Consider the following 18,501-nt stretch of genomic DNA (forward strand, 5'->3'; position numbering starts at 1 on the left):
TTCAATTCCAGTTTACCCTATTACATTATGTTGTTTCCCAAGAAATGCTATAATGAACATAACAATTTTAAACATAAATCTTTCTGTCCTAATCTAATTCCTTCTTCTGGAATAAAATCCTAGAGGTAGAATTACCATTATTATTTAAAACACACACACACACACACACACACACACACACACACACACACACAAACTACTTTCAGAAAGGCTGTATTAACTTAAATCCCATCAGCAATTTAGGAGTATGCCCTTTGCCCAACGCACTGCCTCTTTACCAATATCAACAATCCTCATTTTAAAAATCTTAACAAATTAGGTGAAAACTGGTATCTTTTTTTTAAATTTTTGGAATACTTACTGACTAGTGAGGCTCACATTTTTCTTTTTTTTTTAAATTCATTTATTTAAGTAATCTCTACACCCACCATGGGGCTTGACCTCATGACCCTGAGATCAAGAATTGCGTGCTCCTCCAACTGAGCCAACCAGGTGCCCCTCACATTTTTCATTTCTAATACAGAAATTTAATATATCAAAAACTATAGTGACAAATTTATAGATGAACAAAATTTTTCAAACTTACATAAAGTTGATGAAATATCAGTATTGAAATATTGATCACTATTTTCAAACAGCTTTACCATTTCATTTCTTCCTTGAAAAGTGACATTTTGGAAGTGACTGTCATAAGTTATAATATGAAAGCAGAGGTTAATTTATATAAATTTAAAATTATATCCTAGTTGATATTAAAAGAACAGCACATGACCTTCAAGTAGTTTAATTTTTATTACTTGCCTTATTATTTGAATGAAAATAAATGAACAGTATATTATTTTCCATTAGACTTCCATTTTAAAATTGCAATCATTAGGGAAAGCTCTATAAGATTTGAAAGCAATCTTAGTCAGTCCCTAGGCAGAGAGAGTGATATGGATTCAGCAACCTTTTGATGAGTTTCCAGATATCGATAATTCAATAGGCGCATTTCCAAAAACGTGTCAGATTTTCTACTTGACGGACATTTCAGTCAACCTTTAGTAAAGTTTAGCTATAATGAGGTAGGTATTATTGGAATAGAAAAACATTAAAATGCCAAAACAGCTACAGTAAAACAAGATGAAGAGTTATCAAGGACAGAAGAACAGAAAAATGATTTGAATCCATTTCATATAGTGACAAAAGCTAGAATGGTAGAGTCTAAGACAACATCTCAGAGTTCAGACAAGTGAGCAGGATTCTAGTTACATATATATTTAAATATCATAATTACAAGATTAAGAGACTGGATTAAACAAATAAAAGGTTCTATGGGCATATATTGCAAATAATTGCCTGCAATGGTCCTCAACCTGAGGTCTTGCCCTCCATTAGGGGAGGAGTTCAGAAAAGGTGAGACATTGTTTGGTATCATAATGACTGAGAAGTGCTAATGGCACCAGGAATGCCAAATGTTCTGTGATGCCCAGACCAGCCTTGCACAGTGAAAGAACTGTTCCACTCAGATGTCAAGAGTACCCCCAAAGAAAAACAATGCATATACCAGGGCACTACACAGACTGGTTATGCTGGAAAAAAATTTATCTAGGATTAAAAAGGAATTAAGCAAGCACAGATGGAACATTTGCAAGATAACCTTCTATGTTTTAAACCGGGGCCTGACAGGCCACTCTCCAATACTTCTCTCTAGTAAACTTATCTTTAATGGACATGGCACTCTACAGTAATTTTTTGAGCAGCTTGTATGAATGAAAGAGAACAGTAAGGTTAAACTGCACCATGATCATGTACACTGTGTAGAGATGCATTAAAACACAGAGATCCTGCAATCCACAAATACTTAAAAATGTAAAGGACTATAAGGAGTCTTATCATTGAAATAGGGGGATTCAGAGAAAGCTTGGAATACGGGTAAGAACAAAGTGGGGGGGGGAAGTGGATAATAAATCTCTGTTAAGGCAAAGTATTCACTGATATGTTACCTATCTAGATAGATAGATGATAGATAGATAGATAACATTTGAGTAAGTTGAAGTTTTTTAAAGCACACAGGGGTTTGTGCCTTTGTTTACACAGAGCCTTTGTCTTAGTGGAGGGTCTGGAATTAATGAAGAAGATAAAACTGTTTCATGCTATTGAATCCCAGAACTGAATTTCTCCCACATCTTAAATCCCAGGAAAGCATCTACTGAAAGGTCTCTAATCAAAATGTTTAAATTGTGCATATATATGCTTGTCTAATACAGAAACAGGCTGAGATAGTAAGATAAATTTAATTTCACAAATGGGGACAATAATCATCAGGACCAAGAAGAGACACACTCATTGGAGGTTTAAATTCAGTCAGTATTTACTGAATTCACAGCATATCTTTGTTGCTTTCATAGCATAATGTAGTCAAGTGTATAAGAATACAAGCTCTAGGGGCATCTGGGTGGCACAGTGGTTAAGCGTCTGCCTTTGGCTCAGGGCGTGATCCCGGCGTTATGGGATCGAGCCCCACATCAGGCTCCTCCACTATGAGCCTGCTTCTTGCTCTCCCACTCCCCCTGCTTGTGTTCCCTCTCTCGCTGGCTGTCTCTATCTCTGTTGAATAAATAAATAAAAAATCTTAAAAAAAAAAAAAAAGAATACAAGCTCTGGTGCTAGACTGTCCATGTTCAACTCTTGCCTTTACCACAGATTAGCTGTTTGATCTTATACAAGCTGTCTCTTGTTCCTGTGCTAATACTCTGATATGGTTTTATGTCTATGTTCATGAGGGATATTGATCTGTGGTTTTCTTCTCTTGTGATGTCTTTGATCTCAAGGTATACTGGCCTCATAAAATGAGTTGGGAAGCGTTCCGTGCGTCCTCCTCGCTTTTCTGATTGTGTATTATTTTTTACTTAAATGTTTGATAGAATTCACCACTGATGCCATCACTGTCTAGACTTTTTTTGTGGTAAGTTTTGAACTTACAAATTCATTGCTTGTCTTGATAAAGGTCTATTCAGCTTTTCCGTTTCTTTTTGAGTCACTTTTAATATTTGTATTTTTCTAGGAATTTGTCCATTTCACCTAAGTTATCTAATTTGTTGGGATAAAGGTCTTCATAAAATTTACTTAGAATCCTTTTGATTTCTAGGGGCGCCTGGGAGGCACAGCGGTTAAGCGTCTGCCTTAGGCTCAGGGCGTGATCCTGGGGTTATGGGATCGAGCCCCACATTGGGCTCCTCTGCTATGAGCCTGCTTCTTCCTCTCCCACTCCCCCTGCTTGTGTTCCCTCTTTCGCTGGCTGTCTCTACCTCTGTAGAATAAATAAATAAAATCTTAAAAAAAAAATAAAAAAAAAAGAATCCTTTTGATTTCTAAAGGGGTTATAGTGATGCTCCCTCTTTGGTTCTTGATTTTGGTAGGTTTTTTCTGTCTATTTTCTTATTCAGGCTAGCTAAATGTGTTATCAATTTTATCTTTTCAAAGAAATAACAAAGGGTTTCATTGACTTTTCTTTATTGTTTTCCATTTAATTTCTAATTTTAGTAAATTTTTGTATTTAGTAAAGTATTGCCTGAACATTGTTCTAGAACCTAACTAGTAACATGAACTTCATAACAAAAAATAATAGTTCCATTACCACTTCATTTCCAATTCTCCTGCCTCAGAGTTAACCATCTCAGAGTCATTTGTTTCTTCTGTATTCACCTCCAATATGTCTAGATAACATGCTTATACCATTATTTGACTTGTTTTGCAATCTTAGACACTGTATCTACTGATTTCCGATGCAGGATAAGTTTGTTTCTTGACATCATCATGCTCCCAATTCCTCCCCTCCCCCTACCAGTTCTCCTCTTCCTATCTTCCCTATATACTTACATTAAAATTTCTGGTAAAACAATCAATTGCTTCATTATTATAACCATGTAACTATGGTGTGAGTTGAACCACAAAATACACTCTGATTTTACATCTTTTTACCCAACTTTTTTTTTTTTCCTGAAATTGTTACTTCAACTCCCTGTTGGCTTTTCTATGTAGCTATTACTTAATCTACTCTTAAGATATTACTAAACCTTCTCTTAGTATGGTTAAACACATCAGATAATTTGTCATCACTCCACTGGTCCCACAATCATCTTGGAGCACTCCATCATCCTGCTCTAGTTCATACTTTTTTCCCCCCAAGTTTTACTGACATATAATTGAATAGTTTGTATTTAAGGAATACAGCTTCTATTCTGTAAGGCTGTCACTGAAACTTCCTTCACCATCAGTCTGGGAGTTTCACTAGCATCTCACGGTGATGGATCAATCTCTTGCATCTGGATGGTATGCTTTCAGGTTTTTTGGTTTATTTGTTCACTCAATAAGTCACCCAGTAACTTCTTGAGAAAGGAGGGAAAAAATTTTTTTGCAACTTTGAATATCTTTCTATACCATATTTGAAGTATAATTTAGCAATGAATAGAATCTTAAATTGGAAATATTTTCTCACAAAATTTGAAGACATCACTCTACTGCTTTCTTGTTTTAAGTGTTGCTATCGAGAAGTATGATGACACTCTGATTCTTGGTTGTTGTTTTTTTACTGTGGCCTTTTTTTCCCCCTCTCCTATTCTGAAAGTTTTTAGAATCTCCTTTTTATTTTTTACTGTTTTAAAATTTCAAAACAATATTCCTTGGTATGAGGTCTATTTGTTTCATAGTACGGATCACTTAGGAAGCCACTGAGTTCTGGAACAGTTTTCTTGTATTATTTCTTTAATATATGCTCCCCTCCATTTTTTCTGTCCTCTTTTTCTAGGACTTGCATTAGTCAGGTGTTGGACTTCACTAGCTATTGTCTAAAAACTATAAGAGATGTGAAATTTTACCTACTTCCAGGGTAACAGGTTAGCCTGGAACAGTTTTATGGATACTGGCAGAAGACATGAGACTCCTGGGTTAGAGACAAGGGACTTTATTACTCACAGCAGCATGAGCTTCTTCATGTTTGTGCCGGTTCTCCTTGCCTCCCAAGTCCCATGGGGACAATGCAGTGGCAGGCCTAGGCAGATGCTATGCACATAATAAATTTATGTAACAGGTTAGGAAATCCCCACATCAGAAAATCCTAAGCTTTTTTATAAGATGCTGCAACAAATCTATCCAATCTTTGTCCTAGAGGGAAATATTATCTTTATCATACTGCATAGCAAACAAATCTGCCCTTTGCTCCTGAGGGAGTCACTATCTCTGTTTTCCAAGTCTGTTCACTATACAAACACCTTTAACAAGAGAATACAGAACAAAAGCCTATCCGTGTCTCTGCTCACAAGATGTACAGAAATATGAGAGACTCATATAAAATTGTCTACCAACAGTTATTCCTCCAATTCCTCCTTACCCTTTTTCTCCAATTTTCCTTTTGTCTTTTTGTCCTACCTTTTGAGAGAGTTCCCCAATTTTGCCTTCAAAACTTTCTACTGAAATTATTTTTACTCTCATAGTTTTAATTTCTAAGAGCTCTTACTTATTTTCTGAATATTCCTTTTCTATATAGCACCCTGTTTCATAAATAAGATATCTTCTCATTTCCTTCTAAGGTGGTGGTAATGTTATTAAATTTTCTTCTGTTCCATTTGCTTATTTTGATCTTTGTCTTTCAAAATAAGGGCATTCTTCAATAGTCTGGTAATTCTTAGTTGTATATTCAAAGTTAGAGTGAAAAAATAAAACAGCAGTCATGCATTAGCAGCACTTATCAACCACTGGGCCTACAAGTGGGATAAGCCAGTGCAACTGGGGTATTAAACTGGGGTCCTGCAAATGTTAAAATGTACATTATTTTTCTATTAGACCAATATATTCAGGGAGGAATTCTCCAACCTTCTATCTGATAGCATATAAGCTTAGATGTCAATGTTCTGAGAACTAAATAGGAGGAGGTCATTAGGAGTTCCTCTTTGCACCCAACTTGGTGGCTGCCTTTCCAGGATTCTACGGTACAAATTGGCTTGATTTACAGGTCTCCCCCATGACGGAAGTTAGGGCTTAAGTTTTCCACTCTGCTAAGTTGGTTACCATTTGTTCAACTACATTTTTTCTTCCAATATTAATTGCCTCTCATCTGCTCTTCTCTCCTGTTACATTTTCTTTGTCTTTTGGAGTTTATATATTTTGTCTTTACTGTCACTTTAGTGGAGTTTTTCAGGAAGGAGAATAAACATGTGTATTCAACTGGGCATGTTATATAAACATAGCTCATAAATATATTTACAAATGTTGGTACAAATTACTATGTTGTCCTTGATTTGTGCCAATATACACTCCTCTACAGTCGTGTGTGTGCTTTGTCATTACTGAGTATTACTACTATTCACGTCTTTGCTAACCTAAGAGATTTTTTAAAGTGGTACTTTATGGTTGAAATGAACAATTCTTAGATTACTAATGAATATTAACATGTTTTTTTTCAGTTTACTAGCCATTTTTATTTCAACTTCTGAGGCATATCTGTATTAACTTCTTTGTTCCTTTTCTACTGGAGTGTTAGGTTTTTTTCATTATCACTTTGTAAAAGTGATATTTAAAGATGTTAATTCTCTGAGGAAAGTATTTTTCCACCTTGATATTTGCCTTTTCACTTTGATGTACATAACTTTTACATTTTACAAAGTCAAACATGTCAATTATCCGTCGTAGTTTTTCCATGCTTAGAAAGTCCTTACCTACAAATATTTACCAATATGCTTTCTCATTAATTTGATATTTTCCATTGTTTGTATTGATCTCCAATTAGAATTTACTTCTCCATGTGTTACAAAGCAAGACTCAAGTCCTCCCCCCAAAATACTTAATCAATTGTCCTAGCATCATTTATTAAATAGTTCTTTAATTTCCCACTGATCTGTGATATGACCTTTATCATTTGTATAATCTATATACATACTGAGGTTTCTAGGATAGCAAGATGATCTATGAATTCTGCACATAAGACTTACCTACATGTTTGTATTAGTGTCATTTTGTATATCTAAACATGTATACAGGCCTAGATACTTTGTTTGTTTGTTCGTTCATTCATTTAGCACAAGGGGCAGGGCAGAGGGACTGAGAGAACTTCAAGAGGCTCCAGACCCAGTGTGGAGCCCAACACAGGGCTCGATTTCAGGACCCTGAGCTCATGACCCGAGCCAAAATCAAGAGTCGAACGCTTAACCAACAAAGCTAGCCAGGCACCCCCAGGCCTAGATATTTTAACACCTGCAAGGGCTAACTAAAATTGATTCTTGACACAAAACTTTAAAAAAAATAAAACACATGTCTAACTAGATGAGACTAAAAAAAAGTGTTATAATTTAAATTATACATATTCATTCATTACTGACCTTTTCATTTTCAGTACATTTCTAAAATATTTTATTTCAAAGAAAGCTTAAGTAACATCTGTATTTGAGACTTCTCTAATACATATTCCTAACTATAAACAAATTTCTCCTTTGAAAAGATTCTTGTGTCTATTTTTTAAATCTCTACTTGTCATTATTTTATCATTCAATAAACTCCACATGAGGCTAATCGACTTATGTTTACAAATTAAAGTGAAATGAAGCTACTTTTAATTCTTAAAGAAAATGTTCTCTGACACCTCTGCATGCAATTCTTTTTACAAAGTAAAAATACCAACTTTTCATAAAAGTACCATACTAGAGTCACATATTTCAAATCTTAATCTTAAATTTAAGCTATTTTTAAAAGTGGCTTAATTTTAAAATTAACATCTGTGATATAAACCTAAAATCATTTATATGGGAAAATAATCCACTTCCTTTCATATCTGTCTCAGTAACATAGTTTCATACCGGCTTTCCTAGTAAGCAGATTAAGAGAAAAAAAATAATCACATTTATTTATTTATTTATTTTTTTATTTATTATTTTATTTATTTATTTGAAAGAGAGAGAGAGCGTGGGCAGGGGCAAGAGAGGAAAAGGGAGAGGGAGAAACAGACGCCCCTCTGAGCAGGGAGCCCAATGCAGAACTCCAACCCAGGACCCTGAGATCATGACCTGAGCCAAAGGCAGACACTTAACCAACTGAGCCACCCAAGTACCCCAGATAATCACCTTTAAAAAGAAATTATCAATATAACCACGCAAAGTTAACCAAACTACTTTCTTTGCATGGTTTTTCTATTTCTTGATAGTATTTTTAAGTCCTAACAAACGTCATAAATCCTTAAAAAGATCAGTTGTAGTTTCCTATATAGTAATGTCCCTTGTATCAGTAAATGCAATTTACACTTTTCTATGATTTGTACTTTCTAACTTTCATAGTAGGACACGAGTTTGCTTAAATTGTTAATATAATGACTCCTACAATTGCATACATACTCAAAAATGCTTAATTAATACTACCGTTGTTGGCTTTGAAAGGAACCTGAAAATCATAAATAGGTTTGTCAACAAGCTCTTAGTGACCTTTGGAGATCCCTTAACTCTCTTAGCTTCTTAGCATGTCAAAGATCCTTACCTTCAACAATCAATAGTCACCATACTTGTCCAGTGTCTACTAAGTATCAGACACTGCATTTAATGTACTTTCCAATGAAAATACCAACAAAATTCACCAACATTTGGGAAGAATTTATATAACTTTAGTTTACAGGACTCAAATAGAAGGAAATACGGGGAAAGGGGGCTAGAGAGAAAAGTGAGAAAGTCATCAAGAGGGATAAAAAAAGAGGAGGAATGACAACAAATAAGGAGCTGGTCTTGGCCACTGTCAACCCTGATTTCTTCCTCTAACATTGCTAGAGCTCGGCAACCACGTGCAGAGGTGGTACAGTAAGTATTAACCGATGTGCTGTGCACACCAACCATCTCTGTGAGTACCAGAAGAGACGATGCCGATACCAAAAGACGCAATAGAACAGTATGTCTCAGTAGGTACACTTTGAATCTCTCAGTGCTGTGAAGCTCTATCAACTACCCCCTATTACCTAAACTGTGATTCCATCATCCCAGGAAGGAGTGGAAGAGGGAGAAAATCCAGGGTGTGAGTGCCTGGATTAAACTTCCTATCATTAGTCAAGAGGAAAGGAAAGAAAGGAAAAAGGTTAGTTGATAAGAGAGTCAATCCAATTATAAGAAAATGAAGAAAAAATATATTTGCTCTATCGAATTGTGGTTCCTAAAAAACATATACAACGGTTATTAACTATGCTGAGGGACATTCACATTGTTTCCAATATGTTGTGGCCACAAGGAAAGCTGCTATAAATATTATTGTACTGAGATTCTTGTATATTAGTACTTTTATTCATGTATTAGTAGTACAGACTAGATTCTCATGAGTGGAACCATTCCGTTGAAGAGTGTACTGAATATATTAAATGTGAAGAGATGTTACAAGATGACTTTCTAAAAAGGTAGAAATTATTCAGATATCTAGCAACAAGGTATACAAGTACCTTTTTCCTAGCATCTCTGCCAGAAATGGGTGATTTTAATTTTTAAATTATCTTATAGATATAATTCAGATATTATAAAATTCACCCTTTTAAAGTGTACAATTCAATAGTTTCAGTGTATTCACAGAGCTATGCAATGATCACCAGTAAGTTTAGAACATCTTTAACACTCCAAGAAAAGAAACTCTGTACCCATTCAGTCCCCATTTCTCTGCCCCATTCCAGTCCAAGGCAACCACTAATGTTTCTCTTTGTATAGATTTTGCCTATTCTTGATATTTTGTATAAATGGAACCATACAATATGTGGTTTTCTGGGACTGTCTTCATTAACTTAACATACCGTTGTCAAGGTTCATCCATTTTGTAGCATGTATCAGTACTTCATTCCCTTTTATCATTGAATAATATCCCACTGTATGGGTACACTGTATTTTATTTTATCCATTTATCAGTTGATGAACATTTGGGTTGTTTCCAATTACTGGCCATTATGAATAATGCTGCTATGATCATTCATGTACAAGTTTTTGTGTGGATGCATGTTTTTATATAACCAGGTTGAAAACATCAGGTCATATGGTAACTCTATGTTTAAACCCTTTAAGGAATCGCCAAACTGTTTTCCAAAGTGTGACTTTAATTTTTGCCAATTTGATGGGCATAAAATAGTTTCACCAACTTCATAATGTGCACTTCCTTACTGAGTTTGAGACTCTTTTCTTTCATTCGTGGATAATTTCGGTTTGTTTTGCTTGGGCTGCTTTTCATCTCTTTTATCTTTTTTTCCTGAGTTACTTTTTTTGCTTCTTACAAACTTATAAGAGTTTTGTGTATATTTTAGGTATTAAGTAATTTACTATTGTCTTCTGTGTAAACATTTTGTCTTGATTTTAACATTAGTCTTTTAATGTTGTGGTATCTTGTGTTGTATACAATTTTCCCTTTTTTGGACGTGAACATATCTTCTGGGTTTCATGTTTATTAAAAAGTTCTACCTTACTTCCAGATTATAAACAGCAAAAGCCTAAATTTTCTTCTAAAATTTTTATTTATTTTAATTTGTCTTTATAGGAAATCTACATCATATACAGTATGAAACAGAAACTTAACCATTTTTCTACTGAAATGATGTATCATCTTATTCATATATTAAATGATCAAATAATGAATTTTTTCTCTGGATTCTCTATTCTAGTGTTTTTCAAGTCACAGGTCAAGACTACCTGTTGCTTTTAAGATCAATTGAGTAGGCTTTATTTGGTATTTTAAAAAATATAAAATAGATAAAGAAAATATCAGTATATATATTACATATAACAAGGGTAAGTGCTTCATGAAACTTTTATTTCTATTTTTTTAAGATTTCATTTATTTATTTTGCGGGAGAGAGAGAGCACGTGCATGGGGAGAGGGGTTGAGGGAGAGGGAGTGGGAAAGAATCTTAAGTAGACTCCACGCTGAGTGCAGAGCCCAACAAAGGGCAATCTCATGACCCTGAGATCATGACCTGAGCCAAAACCAAGAGTCGGACGCTCAACCAACTGAGCCACTCAGGTGCCCCTTTAGTTCTCTTTTTTAACACAAACATATAAACACATATATCAAGGGTCATAATGCATATAAAATATATTTATTACTGTGAATTATAATAAATAAAATTTGAAATCCACTCTTCCATTATATTCCGTTAATCCACTTGTCTATTCCTTTGTCCCAATAGACAAATATGTCTATTCCTTTGCTCATATGTATCTAATTCTAGTGGCTCTGTTCTGATATCTGGGTAAGGAAGATGCATCTCCCTTTTTATTTATATTTTTATTTATTTGACAGAGAGAGAGAGACGGCCAGCGAGAGAGGGAACACAGGCAGGGGGAGTGGGAGAGGAAGAAGCAGGCTCCCAGTGGAGGAGCCTGATGTGGGGCTCAATCCCAGGACCCTGAGATCACGCCCTGAGCCGAAGGTAGACGCTTAACGACTGAGCCACCCAGGCGCCCCGATGCATCTCCCTTTTTAGCTACTACTGGATATTTGTTCTTCCACATGAACTATGTGGTCAATATTTTCCTACCATTAAAAACACTTTTTTTTGCTTCTGTTCTAATTAGAATTGCTAATTTGGAAAAAATTATACTTTTATGATATTAAGTTCCCTGCAGCCCATCAAGTATTTGGTATGTCTGTTTATGAAACATGGTATGTTTCTATAATTCGAATTACATAGGTCCTGTAGTTTACTTGTTAAATTTATTCCTAAGTATTTTATGGTTCTTTTCATTATTGTGAAAGAAAAATTTTCCCATTTCCATTCTGTGTGCTTACCACAAATATAGAGATGCTATCAGTTTATCTTATATCTAGCTATCTTACTAGATTCTTTTATTAATTCTATTGTTTATAATTTGAGTCTCTTGTGTTACCTAATTGTATTGCTAGGACACCTAAAAATGGTAAATAATTTGGCAGTATAAAATGGCAACACTAAGAATCTTGCTTAGCTCCTGACTGTAAAATGCTATTTAAGTAACATACACAAGAAATTAATTAGACAGAAGAACGCCTGGGTGGCTCAGTTGGTTAAGCATCTGCCTTTGGCTCAGGTCATGATCCCAGGGTCCTGGGATCAAGTCCCTCATTGGGCTCTCTGCTCAGTGGGGAGCCTGCTTCTTCCTCTGCCTGCTGTTCTCCCTGCCTGTGCTCTGTCTCTCTCTGACAAATAAATAAATAAAATAGTTTAAAAAAGAAAAAAAAATTAATTACACAGAATACTGAGACCCATTCCTCTCTCTTCCATTTCTCAAGTTATTCCTTATGTTATAGTCCCTGTCCCTGCTCCTCCTCTCCTGCAGCTTCTAAACTGTGCTACTAGTGACAGGCTCTGGCTTCTGATGTCTGGGTAGTAGTGAAAGGAGGTGCTGCTGGCTCTCAGTATACCATTAAAAATACACCTCCATACATTCAGATATATGCATACGTGGCACAAGGTAAGATGCTGAAAGGAATATCAAGAAATCAAGAATGTCCAGAAAGACAATCAAATAAGAGATGAAAGACATATGAATAAATAATGTTATTTCAAATAGAAATGATACATGTTCCAAAATAGGCATGAAACAAGAGTACAGGAAAATAGTTACTTATAGTGTAGAAACACCAACAAGTGTGGGTTACATATATATGACAATCATGCTATAATTTGGATATATTATAGATTAAAAAGCTTCTGAGGGACTGGCTGAACCTAATTAGCACATGTATTACTATTTCTTAGAGGAAAAAACTGCTTTCAAGTAATTCACTCATAAGTGAACTTCTAGCAACGTAACTCCTATATTTCTTAAAGACCACTTGGACAGATGATAGTAACAGTCCCAAAGTTGTACTACTGTCAGTAAAAGGAAATAAGAAGAATAAATAAGAGCCTGGTTTAACAATGTCCTTTCCTGATTACCCCTTGAGAACAGAATTAATTTTATTCAGTAAAAATAAAATAAATCCTTTCCTGCAAACTTCTTAAAAATTGAAATTTTATAACTACAGGTACTATATAATTTTCATTATAATGTTATAATTCACTGTTAAAATTAATATAGCTTCTTGTATTGCCAAAAATATCATAATATAAATTTTTACCATGGTCAAAATTTTTCATCTTTGAATTCATACAGTGTATAATAGCAAAATGCAGCTGTTACATAAAGCATAGTTTACTGGTTCATTCATGCTATAAAAATATGACTGACATTTCATCTGGTCAACCATCCTAAAGGTTAATTCTTGTTTCCTGTTTCAGATTTTATTCCAGGTGAACTGCTCTGGGCAGATTCTATTTACCTATTCTGAACAAACCACAAACTGTTTCATTGCTCACTCTTACTGTTAAGAACATATTGACTTGCTGCCTGCTCTGCTGTTTAATTCATTTATGCTGAGAGTCAGGCATGAAGACAGAATTTTAAATGTGACATTTGCAGGCTGTTAGGTCATTTAAGCTCTGACAACACTGGGGAATTCCTGACATATAAACTGGACCTGATTACCAAACCCAGATAGGCTTCCCAAAGCAGCAAATTTCTGGTCATATTTTTTTTTGTAATTTCTCATAGAATATTAAATTTCAATGTCAATGAAAAGATCTATATAGCCAACATGTTAAAGTAAAAGCCTGTTTCTTTTAATAAGCTCAAACCAGAACTTCTAACCAAATCCGCTAAATGAAAATCCTTTTGGTTGACAAAGACATATGGAAAGACTAATAATAATAATTAACAGTCACCTAAAATTCTGACATATTCTGATATTTAAGGGCTTTTAATATTTTCTACAATCTATAGATTCCGAAAAATCTGGCAGAATATGAAGGCCCTGAATCTTGTCAATAGACCACTTAAAATTCTCAGATTCTGGCTAGGGCAGAGCCAGACTTTACATTCCGTCAAAATCACACCATAAAATCTTAGTTTAAATACCTACCACACTGCCTTCTCTAAGATTATAGTTATGCAGAACGGATGATAGAGTGATTATAATTGGAAATGAAAAAAAAAAAAAAACTGCCCACCTGACATTCAGAATTACACTTTACAAGAGTTGATAATGGGGTAGGGTGAAGGAAGTAAGGAAAGATTGTTTTCTTATTTTAGCTACTCAAAAAAATTACACCAAATGACAATTTTTCAGCTCTTTTTCCTTGTCACTAACAAGTGCTACAGTGGTTCAAATGAAAGTTTTCTGAAATTAAGTCTTGTTGTTAAGTAATGAACAAAAGATAATTCTGATTGTACCCTGTATTTTATATAAGTAAGAATTCCATTATGCACAGCAAGTAGCCTTTTAATACTGTGCTTTGAATGAGACTTCCAACTGTAATAGGTGGAGTCTAAATAGGGATAGATGGCCTGGAATGCCTTTCAGCTATACCACATTGATTCTGAAAAACCTAACAAAGGCAATTACTTTTCAAAGATTAAAAATCTTGTTTCTTTCAAAAGAATAAAATGGGGGAAGCAAACCTGGTGTATTATCTGAGCTACAGGAAGTTGTTCAGCATATTGCAGTGGTTCCATTAGTTCCTCATCCATCCAGTCTTTCTTATCTCTGGAAAAAAGGCATTAAAAAACCACGGCTCAGGTAAATACTATTTTTAAATACAGCAAATATTTAAATATGCCAAATATGAAAACTATTAAAAATCTATATTTAATGTTTCTGAAATAATCAGTATTTATTAAAATCTATGAAAAACCACCTAGTGATAATTTTTAAATGACGTAAGTACATTCAGAATGCATTTAGTTACTATGTAATAAGATTAGCTAACATCATCCAATATTCTCAGATCCTGTCTTTTACTCTTGAGACTTAAAACTATGCAACTCCTTCTCTATGTACCAGTCTCTTGTTTCAGCCACATCCTTGCAGCTCTATGCCTCTCTGATCTCCCCATTCTGTTTCCTATTGGGACCAACCACCAATTCCTTCTTTACTTACTCTTCTTTCAAATATAATTTTTTAAACCTGTCTAGATATATTTTTTACCTCTCTGAAGACAAAAATCATGTCTTACTCTATCTTGTATATTAATACTCAATAAATGTTTGCTGAATGAATATATGAATAAAATGAAAACAACAGTATCTACAATAACATTATTATATATGAAAAATATTTTAACATCCACATTTACAGTGAGATACAGAGTTGACATAATACAGACTTAATATAGTACAAAATAGAAAAGTACACAGTAAGAATAAAATCTCCCCAAATGAAGAGAATTAGATAAAATGTTTTTAAAAAATTATTGACCCTTTTATGAAATAGGAAATAAGCATTAGATTTCAAAACAGGAAGACCTAAACATATTTAAGCCTTCTTTACCCATTTTTTTCTGTAAATTGCACAGCAACTTATCAACTTAAAAATTAAATTTTAAAAATTGAAACCTTGATTTGTCTTCAAAAATAACCAAACAAGACTGGTCTAAGTCTCCAGGGCTGCAGTTAAGGAATGTGATGATGAAAAATGCAGAATCTCTCCAGACAAAAAGGCAGATAAACAAGGACAAAATTTTGCCTATGATTTAAGAACTTAAAGAACCTCTTAACTAGGTAAAAGCTTGTGTATACCTTGCAGAATTAGTATAAAAATAATTAATTTTGGGGAATTTTGAAGACTTACTCATGATGAAAAACTGTCTTGAAACACTGTTTTGTAAGGACAGAAAGCAGAACAGTGATTGTCAGGAGCAAAGGTGGAGAGAACAGAAAGTTATTGTTTAAAGGATAGTTTCTGCCATAAGAGACTCTTAATCTCAAGAAACAAACTGAGGGCTGCTGGAGTGAAGGAGGGTGAGAGGGATGGGGGGGCTGGCTGATGGACACTGGAGAGGGTATGTGCTATGGTGAGTGCTGTGAATTGTGTAAGACTGATGAATCACAGACCTGTACCCCTGAAACAAGTAATACATTATATGTTAATAAAATAAAATAAAATAAAATAAAGGGTAGTTTCTGTATTAAAGATGAAAAAAGCTCTGGAGATAGTGATGATGGTTTATGATAATTGAAATGGATATTAAAAATGATTCGAATGGTAAACTTTATGTTTCATATACATTATGGGCTGAACTGTGTCCCCCCCACAATTCATATGTTGAACAAGTGCCTCAGAATATGAGTCAGAATAGGGTCGTTTAAAGCTGTAATTAAGGTTAAGTGAGGTCATTGGCATAGGCCTTAATCCAATGTGATAATGTCCTTATAAGAAGAGAAGATCAGGGCACAGAGGCAGATTGAGTAACGACCAAATGAAGACACCAAGGGAAGATGTGGCCATCTATAATAAGTCAAAGAGAAAGGCCTTAGACGAAACCAATCCTGCCAACCCCTTGATCTTGGCCTCCTAGCCTCTAGAACTGTGAGAAAATAAATTTCTGTTATTTAAGCCACCCAGTCTGTAGTACTCCATTATGGCAGCCCTAGCAGACTAATACATTGCATTTTACCACAATTAAAAATAAAACAAAATAAATGTTCATTACCAAAAAACCATTATTTTAAAATGTACAATTTCACACTGTACATTTAAGAAGTCTATCTACATGTTTAGGTATATAAAACACATATCAAGCAACAAAAGAAAAATAGATACAATGAATATCATCAAAATTTAAAACTTCGGGACCCCTGGGTGGCTCACTCAGTTGGGTGTCTGACTGAAGATTCTCTTTCTCCCTCTGCCCCTCCCCCTGCTTGTACCCACTCTCTCTCTCTCTCTTTCCATAAAATAAATAAATCTTTTTTAAAAAGTTTAAAACGTCTGTGCTTCAAAAGACACCATCAAGAAAGTGAAAAAACAACCTACAGAATGAGAGAAAATTTTTGCAAATTATGTATCTGAAAAAGTATTTGTATCAAGAATATATAAATAGCTCTCACAATTCAATCATCAAAAAAAAATCATTCAACAAAAAATTTTTCCTTAATCATCAGAGACTTCTAAGTGAAATTGGCATGTACTTGTGTTTGTTTGTTTCTTTTTTACCGTGTGCCTGTGGAGGGGAAGAATACAATGACTACTTGATACAATTCAGTGCCACTGCCTTGAGTCCTGTTAAGGCACCAGCCAGTTCAATAAATATTTGCTGAAACAAATGAAAAAAGATTAAATCACTGCAGTAATTGTAAGAGTATAAAGAAATATGAAAAAGACACTCCCTTCTTGTTTATTCCAAAAATGTAAAGTAACAATGTATAAGATGGAATACATTTAATTCACAAAATGTTTCTCAATAACTGTAAAAGATACAAAAATATTGGAAATCTAGCAATTTGCTTTGACTTTTTTTTTTTTTTTTAAAGTAGGCCCCATGCCCAGTGAGGAGCCGGATATGGGGCTCGATCTCACGGCCCTGAGATCAAGATCTGAGCTGAAACCAAGAGTTGAACACTTAACTGACTGAGCCACCCAGGTACTCTTTGAATGACTTCTTAAAAATGCCAAATAGTATGAAAAATTCCAGACACATTTCTGTATTTTCTTCTTGCTGTTTTATTTTTTTCTGAAACATCTGAAAGTAAGTTGCAGATATCATGACAGTTCACATCTAAACACTTTACCATGCATCAAGGGTAGGTTTGAAAATTTTCTTAATAACCGTAGGACATTTTTAAAAAGTCACTCTAACTATAATTCACAAGTAATCTTTGTATCACTTATCACTATGGACTTAGAAATTTTTTTACTTATTCAGTTTTCACAATAAATCACAATTATTTCTCATTTTGAATTTCTTAAAAATGTCTGTCCATCATTTTTTTTTAAAGATTTTATTTATTTATTTGACAGAGAGAGACAGCCAGAGAGAGAGGGAACACAAGCAGGGTGAGTGGGAGAGGAAGAAGCAGGCTCCCAGCCGAGTAGCCTGATGTGGGGCTAGATCCCAGAACGCTGGGATCATGCCCTGAGCCAAAGGCAGACGCTCAGTGATTGCACCACCCAGGCGCCCTGTCCATCATTTTCTTACTTTATATGTTGCTAGAAGTGTGATATCAAAGGTGATTTTCTTTCAATTTTAATTATTTTCATTTTTAATATATTTTAAATTTTAAACATATTTTCATGTTTTGGCTTGGAGGCATGTGTGGTCCTTTTATCCTTTTAACTTCTAATACTTGGACACAGGATATAGCTAAGTCAGTTGTTCTAGACCAGTTCTCCCAGGCACACAGGACCCCCTTCAATATAGAGACGAAGATCTCTTTTTTATTTCAGAGAAGTTTTTTTTATTATTTTAAATGTTATGTCTGTTCATTTTCCATTTGTTTTTCTAGTTTGAGATCTTGAACTAAATATATTGGATTTTCTCTATCACTCTCTCTCTGATCCTTTCAGCTCTCTTATTTCAGTTTCATTTTCCTGACTCTTTTTCATTTCTCTTCTTTATGTCTCTTACTGAACTTTTGGTAATATCTATCTTCCCTTGGGTACCTTGTAATTTAGTTTTCATTTCTGAAATGATTTTTGTCTTTTTCTGTCGATTTCCTTCCAGAGTTCAAT

The 18,501-nt window shown here is 34.5% G+C and overlaps 1 protein-coding gene across 1 annotated transcript in view; it reads right to left on the reverse strand.

The window, feature by feature from the left end:
* Positions 1-18,501, reverse strand: part of PIGK (phosphatidylinositol glycan anchor biosynthesis class K) — a 116,691-nt gene that overhangs the window by 25,811 nt on the left and 72,379 nt on the right. The window contains exon 10 of the mRNA XM_002922312.4: positions 14,454-14,538. Within this exon, the coding sequence (XP_002922358.1) occupies positions 14,454-14,538 (85 nt within the window). The remainder of the gene's footprint in view (positions 1-14,453; positions 14,539-18,501) is intronic.

This window comes from Ailuropoda melanoleuca, chromosome 2, assembly GCF_002007445.2.
Source record: "Ailuropoda melanoleuca isolate Jingjing chromosome 2, ASM200744v2, whole genome shotgun sequence".
Classification (NCBI taxonomy): Eukaryota; Metazoa; Chordata; class Mammalia; order Carnivora; family Ursidae; genus Ailuropoda; species Ailuropoda melanoleuca.